At 36.6% G+C, this 20,031-nt stretch overlaps 1 protein-coding gene across 2 annotated transcripts in view; it reads right to left on the reverse strand.

The window, feature by feature from the left end:
* The window catches only part of ZNF704 (zinc finger protein 704), a 247,172-nt gene that overhangs the window by 173,362 nt on the left and 53,779 nt on the right, over positions 1-20,031 (reverse strand). For both annotated transcript variants that reach the window (XM_043880467.1, XM_043880468.1), the window contains exon 2: positions 18,994-19,235. In XM_043880467.1, the coding sequence (XP_043736402.1) occupies positions 18,994-19,235 (242 nt within the window). The remainder of the gene's footprint in view (positions 1-18,993; positions 19,236-20,031) is intronic.

A 20,031-nucleotide genomic window follows, 5' to 3' on the forward strand; every position in this document is an offset into this window, starting at 1 on the left:
GGATTGCTGGATCATATGGTAGTTCTATTTTTAATTTTTTGAGGCATCTCCATGCTATTTTCCATAGTAGCTGCACCAACTTACATTCCCACCAACAGTGCACATGGGTCCCCCTTTCTCCACATTCTCACCAACACTTGTTCTTTCTTGTCTTTTTGATGACAGTTATTCTGACAGGTGTGAGGTGATATCTCATTGTGGTTTCAATTTGCATTTCTCTAGTGATTAATGATGTTGTATATCTTTTCATGTGCCTGTTGGTCATCTGCACATCCTCTGCCCATTTTTTAACTAGGTTGTTTGGGTTTTTTTGTTGATACTGAGTTGTATGAGCTCTTTGTATATTTTAGATATTAACTCCTTATCAGTTATATTGTTTGCAAACATCTCCCATTCAGTAGGTGGACTTTTTGTTTTGTTGAGAGTTTCCTTTGCTATCCAAAACTTTTTCAGCTTTATGTAATCACATTTGTTTATTTTTACTTTTGTTTCACTTGCCTGAGGACACAGATCCAAAAAAAATATTATGACCACTGATGTTAAAGAGCATACTGCCTGTTTTTTTCTAGAAGTTTTATGATTTCAGGTTTTAGATTTAAGTCTTTAATCCATGTTATTTTTTTCTACATAGTGTAAAAAAGTAGTCCAGTTTGATTCTTTTGCACGTAGCTGTCCAGTTTTCCCAATATCATTATTGAAAAGGCTGTCTTTTCCCCATTGTAGATCCTTACTGCCTTTGTCACAGATAAATTATCCATAGAGTATGGACAACCCAGAGTTTTTTTCTGGGTTCTCTGTTCCATTCCATTGGACTATGTGTCTGTTTTTATGCCAGTACTATACCTGGTTTGTTTTTTGTTTTTGTTTTTTTGTGTGTGTTTTAAAAAATTCATTTTTTTTATTGAAGTATAGTTTTTTCTTTTAAGGTTCTTATTAGTTATCTATTTTAGACATAGTAGCAATACTGTGTATATGTCAATTCCGATCTCCCAATTCATCCCACCCTGCCTTTCCCCTTGGTATCCACACATTTGTTCTCTATGTCTATGTCTCTATTTCTGCTTTGTAAATAAGATCATCTATACTTATTTTTTCAGATTCCACATATATGCATTAATATGTGGTATTTGTTTTTCTCTGACAGGTCTGAGAAAATATGTGAAGTATAGTTGATTTACAATGTTGTGTTAATTTCAGGTGTATAGTAAAGTGATTGGCCTATACTCATTCTTTTTCAGATTCTTTTCCTATAAGGTTCTTATAAAATATTGAGTATAGTTCCCTGTGCTATATAATAGCCTTGTTGATAACCTATTTTACATCTAGTAGTGTGTATATGTTATTCCCCAAATCTTAATTTATCCCTTTCCCCACCTTTCCCTTTGGTATCCAAAAGTTTGTTTTCTATGTCTGTGAGTCTGTTTCTATTTTGCAAATAATTTTATTTGTATCATTGATTTTTAGATTCCCCATATAAGTGATATCATATTTGTCTTTCTCTGACTTCACTTATATGATAATCTCTAGGTCCATCCATGTGGCTGCAAATAGCATTATTTCATTCGTTTTTATGGTTGAGTAGCATTCCATCGTATATATACACCACATCTTCTTTATCCATTCATCTGGCAATGCACATTTAGGTTGTCTCCATACCTTGGCTATTCTAAATAGTGCTGGTATGAACATTTCAGCATATGTATCTTTTCAAATTAAGGTTTCCTCAGGATATACGACCAGGAGTGGGATTGTAGGATCATAAAATAGCTCTCTACTTTTAGTTTTTTGAGGAAACTCCATACTGTTCTCCATGGTGGCTGTACCGATTACATTCCCACCAATCATGTAGGAGGGTTCCCTTTTCCCCACATTCTGTCTAGCAATTTACTATTTGCAGCCTTATTGATGATGGCCATTCTGACTGGCATAAGATGACACGGCACTGCAGTTTTGATCTGCATCTCTCTGATAATTCCTGATGTTGAGCATCCTTTCCTGCGGCACTTGGCCATGTTACCATACTGTTCTGATTACTATAGCTTTGTAGTATACTTTGATATCAGGTTCACGATGCCGTCAGCTTTCTTCGTTCTCAAAATCACTTTGGTATTCAGGGTCTTTTGTGTTTCCATACAAGTTTTTTATTTGTTCTAATTCTCTGAAAAATGTCATTATTATTTTCATAGGAATTGTATTGAATCTATAGATTGTCTTGGAAAGTATGGTCATTTTAGCAATATTAATTCTTTCAATTCATGAGTAAAGTATATCTTTCCAATGTTTGTGTCTTCTTCAATGTCTTTCCTCAATATCTTTTAGTTTTCCAAGTACAAGTCTTTCACCTCCTTGGTTAGATTTATTCCTACATATTTTATTCCTTCTGATGCAATTATACACGGGAGTTTTTCATTTCTCTTTTGGTAGCTCATTGTTACTGTACAGAAACAGAATAGATTTCTGAAACTTTATTATTGAATTCATATATTAGTTCTAATGGGGTTTTTTTTTTTTTTTTGGTGTTGTCATTAAGTTTTTCTATATATAGTATTATGTTATCTGCAAACAGTGACAGTTTTACTTCTTTTACAATTCAAATTCCTCACTTCTTTTTCTTCTCTGATTACCATGGCTAGGATTTCCAATACAATGCTGAATAAAAGTGTTCAGAGTGGACATTCTTATCTTGTTCCTGTTCTTAAAGGAAGTTCTTCCAGCTTTCCACCACTGAATATGATGTTGGTTGTATGTTTGTCATGCTATTGTTGTTCAGTCAGTCAGTTGTGACTGACTCTTTGTGACCCCATGGACATGCCAGTCTTACCTGTCCTTTGCCATCTCCCGGAGTTTGCTCAAACTCATGTCCATTGAGTCATCTGTCATATATGGACTTTATTATGTTGAGGTATGTTTCCTAATACCCAGTTTGTTGAGAGTTTTTAATCATAAATGGATGTTGAATTCTGTCAAAATTTTTTCTGTATTTATGAATGAGTTTTATTATTCAATTTGTTAATGTGGTGTGTCACACTGATTGATTTATGGATACTGAATCATTCTTGCATACCTAGGATAAATCCCACTTGATCATAAGCATGAAAAAACTGAAAGTGTTAGTCTCTCAATCATATCCAAGTCTTTGCAATCCCATGACTAGCCAGGAGTAGCCAGGCTCCTAGAATTTTTTCAGGCAAGAACACTGGAGTGTGTAGCCATTCCCTTCTCCAGATGATCTTCCTGACCCAGGGATAGAAGGTGGGTCTCCTACACTGCAGGCAGATTCTTTACTGTCTGAGTCTCCAGGGAATGTAGTCCTGAATTTGGTTTGCTAATATGTTGAGGATTTAAGCCTTCCTCAGTGATCAACGCAAAGAAATAGAGGAAAACAATAGAACAGGCAAGACTAGAGATCTCTTCAAGACAATTCGAGATACCAAGGGAACATTTCATGCAAAGATGGGCACAATAAAGGACAGAAATTGTATGGACCTAACAGAAGCAGAAGATTTTATGAAGAGGTGGCAAGAATACACTGAAGAACTATCCAAAAAAGATCTTCATGAGCCAGATAACCACAATGGTGTGATCACCCACCTAGAGCCAGACATCCTAGAATGTGAAGTCAAGTGGGCCTTAGGAAGCATCACTATGAACAAAGCTAGTGGAGGTGATGGAATTCCAGTTGAGCTATTTCAAATCCTAAAAGATGATGTTATCAAAGGGCTGCACTCAATATGCCAGCAAATTTGGAAAACTCAGCAGTGGCCACAGGACTGGAAAAGGTCAGTTTTCACTCCAATCCCAAAGAAAGGCAATGCCAAAGGATGTTCAAACTACTGTACAATTGCACTCATTAACATGCTAGCAAACTAATGTTCAAAATTCTCAAGGTAGACCTCAATAGTATGTGAACCAACAACTTCTAGATGTTCAAGTTTGATTTAGAAAAGGCAGAGGAACCAGAGATCAAATTGCCAACATCCATTGCATCATAGGAAAGGCAAGAGAGTTCTAGAAAAACATCTGCTTTATTGACTACACCAAAGCCTCTGATTGTGTGGATCACAACAAACTGGAAAATTCTTAAAAAGTTGGAAATACCAGACCACCTGACCTGCCTCTTGAGAAATCTGTATGCAGGTCAAGAAGCAACAGTTAGAACTGGACATGGAACAACAGACTGGTTCCAAATAGGGAAAGGAGTACGTCAGGCTGTATATTGTCACCCTGCTTATTTAACTTATATGCAGAGTACATCATGCAAAATGCCAGGCTGGATAAAGCACAAGCTGGAATCAAGATTGCCGGGAGAAATATCAATAACCTCAGATATGCACATGACACCACCCTTATGGCAGACAGTGAAGAAGAACTAAAGAGCCTCTTGATGAAAGTAAAAGAGGAGAGTGAAAAAGTTGGCTTAAAACTCAACATTCAGAAAACTAAGATCATGGCATTTGGTCCCATAACTTCATGGCAAATACATGGGGAAACAATGGAAATAGTGTCAGACTTTATTTTCTTGGGCTCCAAAATCACTGCAGATGGTGACTGTAAGCCATTAAGACACTTGCTCCTTGGAAGAAAAGTTATGACCAACCTAGACAGCATATTAAAAAGCAGAGGCATTACTTTGCCTACAAAGGTCCCTGTAGCCAAAGTTATGGTTTTTCCCGTAGTCATGTAAGGATGTGAGAGTTGGATTATAAAGAAAGCTAAGCACCAAAGAATTGATGCTTTTGAATGGTGGTGTTGGAGAAGACTCTTGAGAGTCCCTCGGACTGCAAGGAGATCCAACCATTCCATCCTAAAGGAGATCAGTCCTGGGTGTTCACTGGAAGGACTGATGTTGAAGCTGAAACTCCAATACTTTGGCCACCTGATGGGAAGAACTAACTTATTGGAAAAGACCCTAATGCTGGGAAAAGATTGAAAGCAGGAGAAGGGGACAACAGAGGATGAGATGGTTGGATGGCATCACCAACTCGATGGACATGAGTTTGAGCAAGCTCCAGGAGTTGGTGTTAGACAGGTAAGCCTGGCATGCTGCAGTCCACCGGGTCACAAATAGTCAGACACTACTGAGCAACTGAACTGAACTGAACTTCTCATTTATTTTGAATAAATCAGGGACATTCATTTCTTGTGGTGTCCTTGTCTGGTTTGGTATACAGGTGATGCAGGCCTTGTAGAATGAGTTCTGGAGCATTTCTTCTCCGCAATTTTTTAAAGAGTTTAAGAAGGATAGACGCTAACTCCTTAAATATTTGGTAGAATTCACCTATGAAACCACTTGGTTCTGGACTTTCATTTGCTGGGATTTTAAAATCACTGACTCAATTTAATTACTGGTAATTATTCTGCTCATACTTTATATTTCCTACTGATTCAATCCTGGGAAACTAAGTTTTTAGGAATTTATCCACTTCTAGTTCATCCATTTTATTCATAGTAATCTCTTATGATCCTTCGGATTTCTGTGGTGACAGTTGTAACTTCTTTTTCATTTTTGATTATGTGGGCCATTTCTCATTTTTTCTTTGATGAGTCTGACCAAAGGTTTATCAATTTTCTTTATCTTTTCAAAGAATCAGCTCTTAGTTTCATTGACCTTTTCTATTTATTTTTCAGCCTCTATTTCATCCATTTCTACTTCAATCTTTATGATTTCTTTCCTTCTACTAACTTTGGGTTTTGTTTATATTTTTCTAATTCCTATAGGTGTAAGATTAGAGTGTTTCTTTGAGATTTTCCATAGGTAGGTTTGTATCACTGTAAATTTCCCTTAGAACTCTTTTTACTGCCTCCCACGGATTATAGATTGTTATGTATCCATTTTCGTTTTCTCCAATCCTCTTACATTTTCAAATCCTCTTTGATTTCTTCAGTGACCCATTGGTTGTTTAGTAGCATACTGTAAACATGTGAAAAAGCCTTCATGTGTTTGTGTTTTTGCAGTTTTCTCCTTGCAATTGATTTCTAGTTTCATGCTGCTATAGTTGAAAGAGATGCTTAATATGGTGTCAAAGTTCTCAGATTTACTGAGACTTGTTTTTGTGGTCTATCCTAGAAAAAACAGTGTGCTTTTGCAATAATGAGAAAGAAAGCTTACTTAATTCTATACAGGATAGACCCTGGTACAGCATACTATACATTAAGAGGACACTCAATAAACTTCTAAGTGGTTATCCAAACAGTTGACTCTTGAACAATGCAAGGTTTGGGGCACCAACATCTGTGCAGTTGAAAATTCATGTATAACATTATAGTCAGCCATCAATATGTGTGGTTCCACATTTATGGATTCAACCAACCACCAATTGTGTAGTACTTTAGTACATATTTATTGGAAAAAAAAAAAACCCGTGTATAAGTGTATCCATGCATTTCAAACCCATGCTATGTTGTTTAAGGTCAACTGTAATTGATTTTAATAAAAGTTCTCCAATAGGCAATGAACCAATGTTTTCAGAGGAGAAAGTGTGAGCAACAGAATGTGCTTGTGAGAGAGTCATTTCCTAGGCAGGTTGATAAGAAGTCTAGGGGTCCCCAAGGAGAGAGAGGTCTGGGATATTCAAGGAGGAAGAAAGGACAAATTTTTTTACTTTTTTTCCTCTACATTCCTTAGGATTATATAACAATAATGTATCCTGCCTGAGGACAGTCTTTGGATTAAACCCTCTGGCTAATTCTGTTATCTTAAAACATAAATTATGGGAGTAGGTCTGGTCTTTACAAGGATGTATCCTGCCTGAGGACGATCTTTGGATTAAACCTTCTGGCCAACTCTGTTATCTTAAAATGTAAATTATGGGAGTAGGTCTGGTGAGGTCTTTACAACCTCCAGACATTCTTTGGATTCATTGGAGAGTATATAACTCCATTGCTAACACTAGCAAAGGGGGTACTCTTTTGCCCCCTTCTGATGCCTATGTCAGAAGCTTTCTCTATCTCCTTTATACTTTAATAAAACTTTATTACACAAAAGCTCTGAGCAATCCAGCCTCGTCTCTGGCCCCAGATTGAATTCATCTCCTCTGGAGGCCAAGAATCCCGCGTCTCATCGTTCAGCAACAACCTTTCACTTGTTTAGCTTATAAATATATCAGCTCTGCTTATTGGTCTTTTTGTTTTTATAGAGAAATAGTTGAAGTATAAAAAGTGTAAAGATATATATAATATACCACTGACTGATATACCGAGGAGCACGATGACCCTTTTGCATATTCATTACTTAGTTACAAAAAACTGTTGACGATTTATTTTAGCAAACTAACACTTTGAAATCTTGAGTTGAATATATTCATATTTTTGAAATGGGTTTTTACTTCTTTTTAACCTTAGGATATTGCTGAGTCTTCTAGCTTTGAAGGAGATAATAAAGACCCAAACCTTCTTGGTTTCTATTATCCAGTCTGATTAGATCTATGGGAAGCACAGCCTATTTCACAAGATTTGGACAGTGTTCAGAGAAGGGAAACTCCCTGGCTAGCTCGAGAGAAGCTGAGACACAGCCAGAAAGTAAACCATCCAAGGGGAAGAAGCATGGACAGTGCCTGACCCTGGACACATGGGAGAAGGTCAAAGGACTTCCTAAAGATCAAAAAGCAGCAGAACCCCAAATTCCTCCCTCCTAAACACCAGTTCTATTTTTAAAACTACTTTATCTCTAATATAGAAACATGCTCTTCAAGAATTTCCTTATTCCTTAAAATTATATTTTTCCCCAAAGTGATCTGAAAGTGACAGCAGACTTGTTTTTTACTTTATTTTGTTTACATTGCCTACAGAGAAAGGGACAGTTATTAATTGAATGTGAAGATGAATTTGAGACAACATATTGGTGGAAAATCACAAAAATTCATTACTTCTCAAGTTTTCAGCAGTTTCTCTGCAAATGCAAATGTTAATTTTCACTCTGTGTCATTATCTGTAGATATGTGGAAAATATGACTGCATAGTTTACTCGTTAGGGATGAATCAAAACAGACAAATAAAGCTTGTTTTAGCTCTGAAAAATAAACATGTGCGGGAACACAATTTTTAAATACAGCTTTCCCCAACCTTTTCGGGGGGGGAAAATATAGCTTTCAGCTTTCTGTGAAGATTACAAAGCACAATACAGGCTAAATGCCATGCTCCCCATGCCTCTAACCCTCCTTATAAATGTGGCGCAGCTGTCTGGCACTTTCACCAGTGATAGCTCTGTGTGATCATTAACACTACCTGCTTAGTATTTGTGAAATTACATTGTATGTGCAAAGAATTGAGGTGATATTTTGAAACCCACATGGTTAATACATTTACCAATTTGTGGTTAGAGAGCATGGTTTTTCCAAAAACAGTATTTAAGATTCAAAGTTGTGCTTTATTCAGTGGCTTTGCACAACTTGGTACAGTGGTCACATTCAAGTAACCTCAAAGATTAGAGTTATCCTGATGAAATCAATCCCAGGGAACAAAAATGCTAAGTTTGAAGCTCCAAGACTTTGGCCACCTGATGTGAAAATCTGACTCATTGTAAAAGACCCTGAAGCTGGGAAAGACTGAGAGCAGGAGGAGAAGGGGCAACAGAGGATGAGATGGTTGGATGGCATCACTTATTCAAAGGATAGGAGTTTGAGCAAACTCCGGGAGATGGTGAAGGACAGGGAAGCCTGGCGTGCAGCAGTCCATGGGTTTACAAAGGGCCGGACACGACTTAGCAACTGAACAACAATGTGATTTGATGAAATCTCATGTTCTGAAGATGAAGGCAACATTTTATTTATTTTCTAGTACGTGGTCACACATTGGATATAGAAAATAGCAGATAACCTTATGATATGTTATCCTTAGAAAGGGGCAGAGAAATTAGGCAAATCTATCAAGTGACTGAAACTGATTTAGGAAAGTGACTGAAAGTGATGATTTAGGAAAGGGGAGTGCATGCACTCCATTAAAGAAGCAAATGTTTGTCAAATCTGGTCAAAACAAACCCTGAGCTGAGGAGAGTCATCAAAATCTTTTCTTCATTTAGAGATTAAACTCTATGAGCAGCTCTTGCCTCAAGAAAAGCCAATATATGAATATCAAGATGTGGAGAAATGATAGTTATGTTAAAATAAAATAAACTAGTAAGCACATCTAGTAATGTGTTTACATTATGACTGTGCTTTGCTTCAGTTGGTCTATATGCTATTCTTCATAAATACATTTATTATTCATATGACTTTTGCTCAGCGTACAGGCCTTTGTTACTATAGTTTTATTGTTAAAGGTAATTTGGATTTAACATGTTTAAAACCAAACCCCTTTCCTCCATCTAATCTATTTTCTCTTGTATTACTTCTGAATTACTTTTTTTTTTTTTTAAACAGCATCACCAACCACTTTATTCATCCAGATATGCACAACACAGTTTCTGGAACCATCCCGAGTACTTACTTAAGCTTCCCATCTGCTTTATTTCCCCAAGTTCTGTAGAGTCTGCGCTTCACACTCTTGAACATAGCCCTCTGCTGTGATGCTTCTGTCCTAGTTAAAGGTTCCACAGTGATCTCTTTCAGATTTCTACATCTGCCTCTTATTCTTTCTGCCTTCAGTGTCAGAACTTACACAGATGTCCTCCCTACCTTCTCATCTCCACAGATACCAGACGACTTTTCTGAAATGTCAGTCTATCACTCGAATAACTTAACAGATAAAAATCAAATTCTGAAAGTATTTCAAGTCAAGCCTAACTCTCCAGCCTAACCCCTTATCCCTCTTCCACCCAGAAATCTACATATAGGAGGGGAAAAAACAGGTCAATATTTAAAAGAAGAATAATTAATAGCTTTAAGTTGGAAACAAAGTAAACCATTTGTTCTTTGGAGTCTTTCTAAAAAATGATATATTTGTTGTATTTTCTACTTTACCAGTAGTATGCATTCATTAACTATTTTGTTACTATATTAAAAAAAAACATAAGAAATGCAATAAGTGGGACAAACCAGGTCCAAGCCTAAAGTCTTGACTTGGCCTGTTAGAACTGGTAACAGCTGCTACCGTAGGGAATGTCAGAGTATCTGGTAACAACTAAAGAGCCATTTTCAAACTCTGGAAATGAAACTGCTTTCATATTTTAAAAAAAGCCAGAACTGTGGCTTTATCAATTTAACCTTTCTTTTATTTGGATGGAATTTAAATATGCTCATAGTAATTATAATTGTACAAAAACATTAATTATTCACAACTGGAAAGGAAGGGACATATCTTGGATCTGTGCTGCAGATTTTTTTCTAACTAAATATTCCCTGATCCACAGACGCTGAAATTCTCTCCTTACATGGGCTACTGCTGCGTCGCTCACTAACCCTTAAGAAACACTGTGGTAGAAGGCTACTGTTCCACTGCATCGCTGTGAGTGAGGCATTTTCTTCATGTGTGTCGGAGCAAGAAAAAAAGAGAAACCCCTGTCTTAGGGATAAAGGATAAGCTGGACTGAAAGGTATAATAACCAATGATTTACTCTGAACATGCAAAGTCCAATAGTCATCACAACCTCTGTAGCTACTGATCATTTGAAATGTGCCCAGCCCAAACTGAGCGGTGTTGTAAGAGTAAAATATGCATTGCATTTTTTAGACTTAATATGCAAAAAAGAATGTAAAAATCTCACTGTTGTTTAGTTGCTAAGTCATGTCCCACTATTTGCAACTCCATGAACTGTACTTCTGTTCATGGAATTTTCCAGGTAAGAATATTGGAGTGGATTGCTATTTGTTTCTCCAGGGGATCTTCCTGACCCAGGGGTTGAACTTGTGTCTCCTTCACTGGCAGGCAGATTCTTTATTGCTGAGCCACCAGGGAAGTAACACTTTATATTGATTAAAGGGAGATAATGATATTTGGGATATGTTCAGTTAAATAATACATAGTATTGAAATTATTTTCACCTGTTTCTTTATCCTGCTTTTAATGTAACTATTAGAAATTTTTAAATTACATATGTAGCTCATATGAAAACTCTATTGTACAATGCTGCTCAGACATGATTTGTTTTAAATAAATGACCAACATCTTGTTTAATTATTATTTGCTGTTCTGTAATTAAAGCAGAATACAGAATTTATACTGGCAGGAGGAAGTAGGGAGTGGGAGGTAGTGGGAATCCAATTGTTTCTACTCCCTCCTTTAAATTTTGAACAGAAGTAGGGAGGGGTAAAAAAAGATGTGTAAAATCTAAACCTAATCCAATTTTTCAGAGGCAACCAGTGGCATCAGAAAAGCAGAATAATGGCACTCGTAAGCATTCTGGAATATTCCCATTTACCCAACCTGTGCAACAAAGTCAGCGGTCCACTCAGTACAACAAAGCTACCGGTCCACTAAAAGCTTTGGTATTAAATTTTCTCCATTTTGATGCTAGAAATTATTTTCACAGAAGAGCATTTATTAATTATCTAAGGACTCCCTGGAGGTGATGCCTGCAAATGCTTGAATGTCACACTTCTTAAAAAACTGAAGTAGAGTTGATTTACAATACTGTGTCAGTTTCATGTGTTCAGCACAGTTATTTCATTTTTTTTTTTGCATGATAGGTTATTAAGAAATACAATAATCTTATAATTAACCTTATAATCTTGGGTATAATTCCCTGAGCCATACAGTAAATCCTTGTTGCATATCTCTTTTATATATAGTAGTTTTTATCTGTTAATCCCATACCCCTAATTTTTCCTTCCTCTCCACTCTCCCCTTTGATAACCATACATTTATTTTCTATGTCTGTGAATCCATTCCTTGTTTGTATATAGATTCATTTGTATCATTTTTTTAGATTCCACATATAAATGATATCATATAATTGTGTCTTTCTCTGACTTATTTCAGTAAGCAAAATACTCCCTAGGTTACACTTCCAGTATTTTACTCAGTACTGCCCAACTGATGCAGAGAGAATATCCTTCATTAATAGCAAAGGGACTTAAATTACTTATCATTTAAAAATCCACATTAATATGCAAAATTCAAAATTCACAATGAAGTTATAAACAGGTGGCACATTCTAATTTGCCACTAATGTGGTACTTATAATAAAGAGATATAACACAAAATGACTGTAAATGAGTGAAAAGACCCTGATGCTGGGAAAGACCAGAGCAAGAAGAGAGGGGGGACGACAGAGGATGAGATGATTGAATGGCATCACTGACTCAATGGACATGAGTTTGAGCAAACTCTGGGAGATGGTGGAGGATAGGGAAACCTGGCATGCTGCAGTTCATGGGGTCGCAAAGCGTCAGATATGACTTAGCAACTGAGCAACAACAAATGCCATGTTTAAAGTCAACACAAAAAGTGTGCAAAGTTGTCTCACACATACACAATCTGAGCCAAACTTATATCACAAAACACAAGCTTTCCTAAGTTATCACTAAGAAAATATTGCCAGTCAATGTCATCAGAGTCAGCACAGGAAAGAACCACTGTTTTAGAATTGCTGGTTCCTGACACCTTATTAACAACTTTCATAATTTCATAGATAATTATGAGTAGAGTTGTAGCATACGTGCATTTAGATCATAGAAATTCAGCTATAAGCATTTGGCAGGAGGAGAGAACCTTAAAAAAACACAACAGACAGAAGTCCTACCATTCGGTTCAATGAGATTTTGCGTAGGAAGGGAGAGAATAATTGCCTTTTTTTCAGCTGGTTTCTGATCTCAAGTCTTTCATGGAGGGTGCTGGTCTCACTGGTGATCAAAGACATTGTAAATAATTACTTTGTTTCTACTTAATCTTGATTTATTTGTTGACTTTAAATCCCCAGCAAGATGTGACTTGATGGTGTCCTGATAGCACCTGATAGTGTTTCATTTAGTCCTGATGTCAATTATGTGGGTTCCTAGCAACTTCCTGTCTCTGTCCTCTATCCACATTATTGTACCTGTGCTTTGGGAAGATCATTTTGGCTGCTGTGTAAGAAACAGACTGCAGCAAGAACAGGAACAACAGTTATTTGCTGACCTGAATTACTGAAAGGATAGGAAGGGATGCAAGTGGATACAGCTTTCCTGGAAAAGATGGTCTTAAAAGCTACTTTGTAGAGATTGCTTTGGTTCTTAACAATTACATAGCATTAGTCTTTCTCCAACATAGGCAGGTACATTTATATTGCCCTCCCAAGATACTTTGTTAAAAAGAATATGTTCAGTGAGATTCTTCGAGACCTTTAACAGTTTACTTCTTTTCAGTAGTTTCATGCTGGTTACAGTTTGTGACCGGAAGTGTTTTTATTACATTTAAACATTAAACAGTTGCTCCAGAAACTGGTATGCGTCTGGTGATTCAGAAATAATGATTGCAATCTTGCCTTCTCTCTTACTTCATTCCAGGTTAGACATAAAAGACTTTTCTATCAGTCATACACAGGACATGAAAGACAAAGAAGAAAATGTGGGGAACACCACTGACAGTCCAAATTAGTTCACAAGTTTCCATGTACACATAAGATATTGCTTGTAGCTCAGATCCTTTCCTAACTTTGAACTCAAAGGTTAACAAGCTTCTGAAGTTCTTTTTCAATGATACATAATTCCCAGAGAGGCATTCTATGAGGAGAAGATGACTTCATTTTACCCAGCAAGTGATATATCTGACATCACTATATTTTAAAACCCTGCAAAACAAACAGGGCCGTATGGCTCCATTTTTTTTCCAACAGCAATCTAACAATCTGGAGGATTCTAATAAACTGCTGTTAGGTCTAGGAATATTTGGGGCCAAAATTTTCTTTGTTTCCCTCGTTATAACTAGTTTGCTAATAGATTTCTTTAGCTTTAGAGTTATAATTAGAAGACAGTTACTACTTTGCATAATCACATTGTAATTGTTATTTGGGTGAAATCCAACCAATTTAAGCATCAGTACTTCCAAAAAAACAATGTCTGGCAAAAAGAATAACAAATGCCATGCTCTAATGGGTCCAGGTTATCTAATAATGTTTGCCTAATGGTTTAGTCTTTTTTTTTTTAAGAGGCTCAACAGCAAGTAACATTAGAAATCAATGTATTTTAAGGCATCACAGTTGTAACTGGCAATATGTTAATGTTCTCTGATAAACACTAATGATGATAGTAAGAAACAAAAATTCACATGGGGTCAGAAACCTAGCCACCTTAGATCTGTCATTTGTTAAATTTGTGTTCCAGTGGCTGAATTTATTTCTAGTGCCTGGAGAATTTCCAAACACACACATCTCTTGCTTCAAAACCCAAGAAGCTCAGTGGTAGGCCCCAGTTCTATAGAATGAATGAATACAACTATGTTTCTAGCTGCCCACCCTCGTATCCACTTTTTAAGTTGATTATTCAGCCTTTCTAGAAACTTCATAACTCTTTCAGGAAATTCCATCCTTTGTTCAGCCAGCTCTTTGCTGTTGCTTACAACCAAGAAACCTCACGTCTACTTCAAAAATATACATGCGTCTTCCCACTTCATGTCAGCTGTCATTACTCTAGTCCAAACTCCCATGACATCTCTTCTGTACTAAAGCAGCAGCTTCCTGACTAGTCTTGCTCCATTCTTGTCCCTCTCCCACCCAATCTATGCATGCTAAGTCACTTCAGTTGTGTCCGACGCCGTGACCCCACGGACTGTAGCCCACCAGGCTCCTCTGTCCATGGGATTCTCCAGGTAAGGATACTAGAGTGGGTTGCCATGTCCTCCTCCAGGGGATCTTCCCGATCCAGCGATTGAACCTGCGTCTCTTATGTCTCCTGCATTGGCAGGCGGGTTCTTTACTGCTAGCACCACCTGGGAACCCAGTCTATATGTAACATGATCTAATGTGATCACACCTAAATACAAAAGGAACATTAACCATTCTTTTCTTATCAACCTAAATATATACTTTAAAAATCTTTACCTCAATCAATATAGCTCCACGTGATTTGGCTCCTGCCTGCCTCTCCAACCTCATCTCTGGCCGCTCTCCCCAATTCTCTGTGCTTCAGCCACATAGGCCTTCCTTCTTACCTTAGAGTTTTCATGAATATTCTCCTCTCCCTGGAACACCTTCCTCCCTAGTCAATATAACTCTTTCTCATTCTTTAGGTGTCAGCTAAAACGTAGTTTCCTTAAAGAGAGCTTTCCTTATGCTTCAATATAAGGCTTCTTACTTATGGACTTCATAATGTCCTGTACATTTAATAGATTGAATGTCCTGGACATTATAAATTATATAATTTATAATTATATATTTATATTTGTATTATTTATAATATCTCTCTCCTCAATTCTATGAGAGCAGGAAATATATTTAATTTACTCTACCTTGGATTTCAGTATCTGGTACATAAAAATCCACTTAACTAATAAATATGTTGAATAAATTAAAGAAATGCATATTACTCAGTGAAAGAAGCCAATCTGAAAAGGCTGCATATTGAGATTATTCCAACTACAGACATTCTGAAAAAGACAGCTATGGACACAGTAAAAAGATGACTGGCTTCCAGGAGTTCAGGGTAGGGAAGGTATCAATAAGCAGAATATGGAGTATATTTTAGGCAGCAAAAAAATAAACCCTCTGTATGATACTAAAATGAGGGAAACATGTCCTTATACATTTAATGCACAACACAAACATGTATAGAAGTAAAATTTAGGACAAAAATAATGACAGATGGAAGGGTGCAATGTGTGTGTGGGGACACAGGGTATGTGAGAAATCTCTGTAACTTCCTTTCAATCTTGTTGTGAACCTAGAACTGCTCTGAAAAATAATAAAATCTTTTAAAAAATAAGGTATTGAGGAACAAATCCAAAAGAAAATGAAATAGAATGTATAACTTTATAATCAAGCTAAATGAATTAAACAAAAGGTAGGAAAAAGAAAACATAGTAAATCATCGTTTAAAAAAATTAAGTTGCCAAAATTATCAGTAATTACAATGAATCACATATCAGTAATTATAATGAATGAAATGAGTTAAATATCCTATTTTAAGAATATGCTGTATACTTCTGTGTTCTGGATTGTTTTTCCAACTACAAATAATAAGATGAAAAATGTATCTCTTTACTTTTTAAAAATAAACCTAATTATAACAATCCAATTTTAAAAAAGAAACAACTGAACAAAATTTGGGAAGTACATATAAAGAAGTGATTTCCCAGGAGGCTCAGAGGTAAAGAATCCACCTGCCAATGTGAGATCGGTTCAATCCCTGGGTCAGAAAGATCTCCTGGAGAAGGAAATGGCAACCCACTCCAGTATTCTTGCCAGGGAAATCCTACGGACAGAGGAGGCTGGCGAGCTATAGTCCATGGGGTCACAAGAACTGGACACAATTTAGAGACTAAACAACAACAATATAAAGAAGTGCTTCAAAGGAGTCATAGCATATAACTTATAGTTGTAAAGAAGAAAAGTCTATAGTTAACAATCTAAAACTCTACCTTAAGAAACTAGAAAAAGAGGAGGAATTTAAACTCAAAATAAGCAGAAAGAAAGAAATGATAAAAAATAAATCAGTGAAATAGAGAATGGATAAACAACAAAGTCAATATATGCAAAAGCTGGCTCTTTGAGAATTGCCATAAAAGTGATAAACTGCTAGTAGACTGGTTAAAAAAAAGATAACACACTGACCAATGTCGGAAATGAGAGAGGGAACATTCCTGTAGATTCTCAACATTTTTTTAAAAGGCAATATTCTGAACAGCTACATGCTAACAAATTTAACAATTTATATGTCATGGATAAATTCTTTGAAAGACACAAATTACCAAAATTGACTCAAAAAGAAACGGGAAACCTGAATAGCACTACAGTTGACCCTGGAACAATGTGAGGGTTAATCTGCATATAATTTATAGTCGGCCTTCTGTATCCATGATCCCTCCACATCTGCAGATCCAACCGAGGACCATGTAGTATTATAATATTTACCACTGAAAAAGATCTACATTTAAGTGCAGTTCAAACCTGTGTTGTTCAAGGGTGAACTACATATCAATCTTATAAATTGAATCTGTAATTTAAAAAACACTTCCATAAAGAAAACTCCAGGTCCAGTTGGTTTTACCAGTAGACCTACCTTTTAAGGAAAAAATACCAGTCCTAAAACAAATTCAGAAAACAAAGAGGGGGAAACACTTCCTAAACCATTTTATGAGGCCATCATTAAATTGATATCAGAACCACACAACAATCTCCAAGAAAATAAAATGATAGGTCAGTGGGTGGAAATGAATGAATCTTTAACAGATTTTTAGCATAAATTATGAATTCCAGGTCTCTTAATATATAAAATGGTCTAATGAAAATTTTCCGTAGAGTAAGTTCTGTAGAATTGCAAACTGGCACCAAACTATGTGACAGTGGGAAGTCTAATTCTTGTCCTACAAACTTAGGAAAAAAATAAAACCACAGCTCTTCACATTCAAATTTCATGTCATTCATTTTACCTGTGAGTCAACCAAATAACAGATATGAATTGAAGGGCTTGTCAGGTTCAGGTCATGATAAGACATTTCATAGTGAACTCCCAGTTAAAGGAATTAATCCTAAAGAATTTAGCATGTATTTTATATGAAAAAATTAGACAAGCAAATAATTCCAAGTAGTTAAGCAGAGGTAATGAACATATGAAAAGTTTCAATTAAAAGTTAATGGAAAGAAAGAGGCCTATAATTTTACAAAGTTTGACAAATTTGATAGCAGAATAGAAAAATAGGTAGTTTTTTAAGAGCAGAGACTTATGATTTCATATAAAAAGAAATGAAATTCTAATTACAGGCAGTGAATAGGTAGAAAAGGAATATTTATTCCTTTTCCAAAGATACTATTTTTCTAGTTAGCTGTCAGAAACCACTTGCACAAATGCAGACCTTCTACCAACAACTGCTTATGAAGTTTCATTATAGATGGTTTTTGGTAACAAAATATATTTCACACATTAAAAATTAGCAAGCTTTCATGCAACAGCATTTCCTTTCTTTTCTCCACTCAACAAATATTTACTGAGCCCTTAATATATAATTAAACATGGTCCTAGTGCTAGAAATGCAGCATAAACAAGATGGACTAAAATCACAGCCGACATGGAATTTACTTTCTATCTGAGATACATGAGAGGCCAGAAAATAAGTTAAGTTCTAGCATGTATATTCTACTACTATTCCACTGTCACTCTGCCATAATATTATCCTCTGATTCAGTGCTGTTGAATGCGGTTTAAGTAGAATTACAATGTGATAAAAGCCTTTTGATATTGCAGATAAGCCCTCTTGGCCCAGTTCTAAGCTAGATCTGTCTTAAAAGGATTACCATGATATAAACCAGGAATCACCAAACTTTTCCTGTAATGAGTCACATATAAATATTTTAGGCTCCACAGGCCACCTATGATCTATACTCCATATTCTTCATTTTTTTAATCCTTTAAAAATGTAAAACTGTTCTTATCTGGCACGGAATTCTCCAGGCCAGAATACTGGAGTGAGTAGCCGTTCACCTTCTTCAGGGGATCTCCCCAACCCAGGGATCAAACCCATGTCTCCTGCATTGCAGGTGGATTCTTTACCATCTGACCCACCAGGGCAGCCCTCTTATCTGGCAGGCCAAACAAAAACGGGCCAGGGGCCAAATCTAATCTGCAGCCACAACTCTCCAACTCTTGACCAAAGGATCTCAATATCCTTGCTTGTAAGTGGCTATGCTCAGTCCTACACTTTGTATTTCTTTAAAATTTTTTTTTATATTTTTTCTCTTGCTGTTTGTTGTTTATTTGCCAAAATCTAATAAAACATGCTTTTCTAGAGCTACAGTAGTTCGACTGCTATAGCCTCAAAGTCAGCTCTGAAGAACAGAACCACCTGCTCCATTTCACATAAGCAACAGAAAGATGTTCTCAGCAGAAAAGCCTTCTATGTCTGCGTACTTTAGAGAAATCCAGCAGAGACAGTACCTGCTCTCCACTGACTTCCTGGGGCAGACACATACAAGGTCTAATGGTCCCTTACCTTGCTGGAGGAACATCAATATTGGAAGAAACAACTTTTCGTTTTTGCTCAAGGAGACAGATGGAGCGAGTGTTTTCTTTTTCATGGTCAAGTGCTCGGTTGGCTTTTTTGGTGTCTGCTGTTTTCGCATCTTCCTCCATGGCCAAGGGAAACAAATGTTGATGGGACATTTTTTTACTAGAGTCACGTTTTAAGTCCTCTGTTTGAAACGTGAAGTTCATTTCCCGCTTAATGCTCCCCACCTGTGAAACAAAACACAAAAATTCTCACTCACCCAGCTTTACATGACTATGTAAAAAAAATATCAGTTTTACATGACTATGTGCAGATGGCCAGAAGACAGACCACAGACACTGCTGTCCCTGTTCATCTTGAAGATTTTTTAATTTAAATGGGGGAAATCTAACATGGAAATAAAATAACTGACTTTACAAAGTAAGGTACAGTTGATGTGCTGCCTGTCATAACGCAAGCAACAAGCATCATGAGCACATGAGAAGCCTTTCAGATGGACAAACATTTTGAAGACTTGAAAGCATGAGGCTTCTAAAAAAAATGAGAATTTAAAACATCATTGTTTTCTCTTCTACAACTGAGAAAACTCAAATAAATAAGTTCTTAAATATTTCATGCTGGTTATGCTTAACAGAGGTTCAGTCCCTGGGTTGGGAAGATCCCCTGGAGGAGGGCATGGCAACCCACTCCAGTATTCTTGCCTGGAGAATCCCATGGACAGAGGAGCCTGGCGGGCCACAGCCCATAGTGCTGCAAAGAGTCAGACACCACTGAGTGACTAAGCGCAGCACATGCCTAACAGAAGAGAGCTACACATATAAAAAAATCAAGTCTTAAATCTTTGATTATGAATAATGACCTTAACCCCACTCTTTACCTCATGAAAAATGTTTTTTTTTAATTATCTATAGCAGTTTTGATCTTAAGGAAATCCCTTTATTAGTATGACAATTAAAAAGTCATAACACTGGAACTTCCCTGGAGGTTCAGTGGTTAAGAAGCCACCTTCCAATGCAGGGGACG

Source organism: Cervus elaphus, chromosome 21 (assembly GCF_910594005.1).
Source record: "Cervus elaphus chromosome 21, mCerEla1.1, whole genome shotgun sequence".
In the NCBI taxonomy this organism is placed as follows: Eukaryota; Metazoa; Chordata; class Mammalia; order Artiodactyla; family Cervidae; genus Cervus; species Cervus elaphus.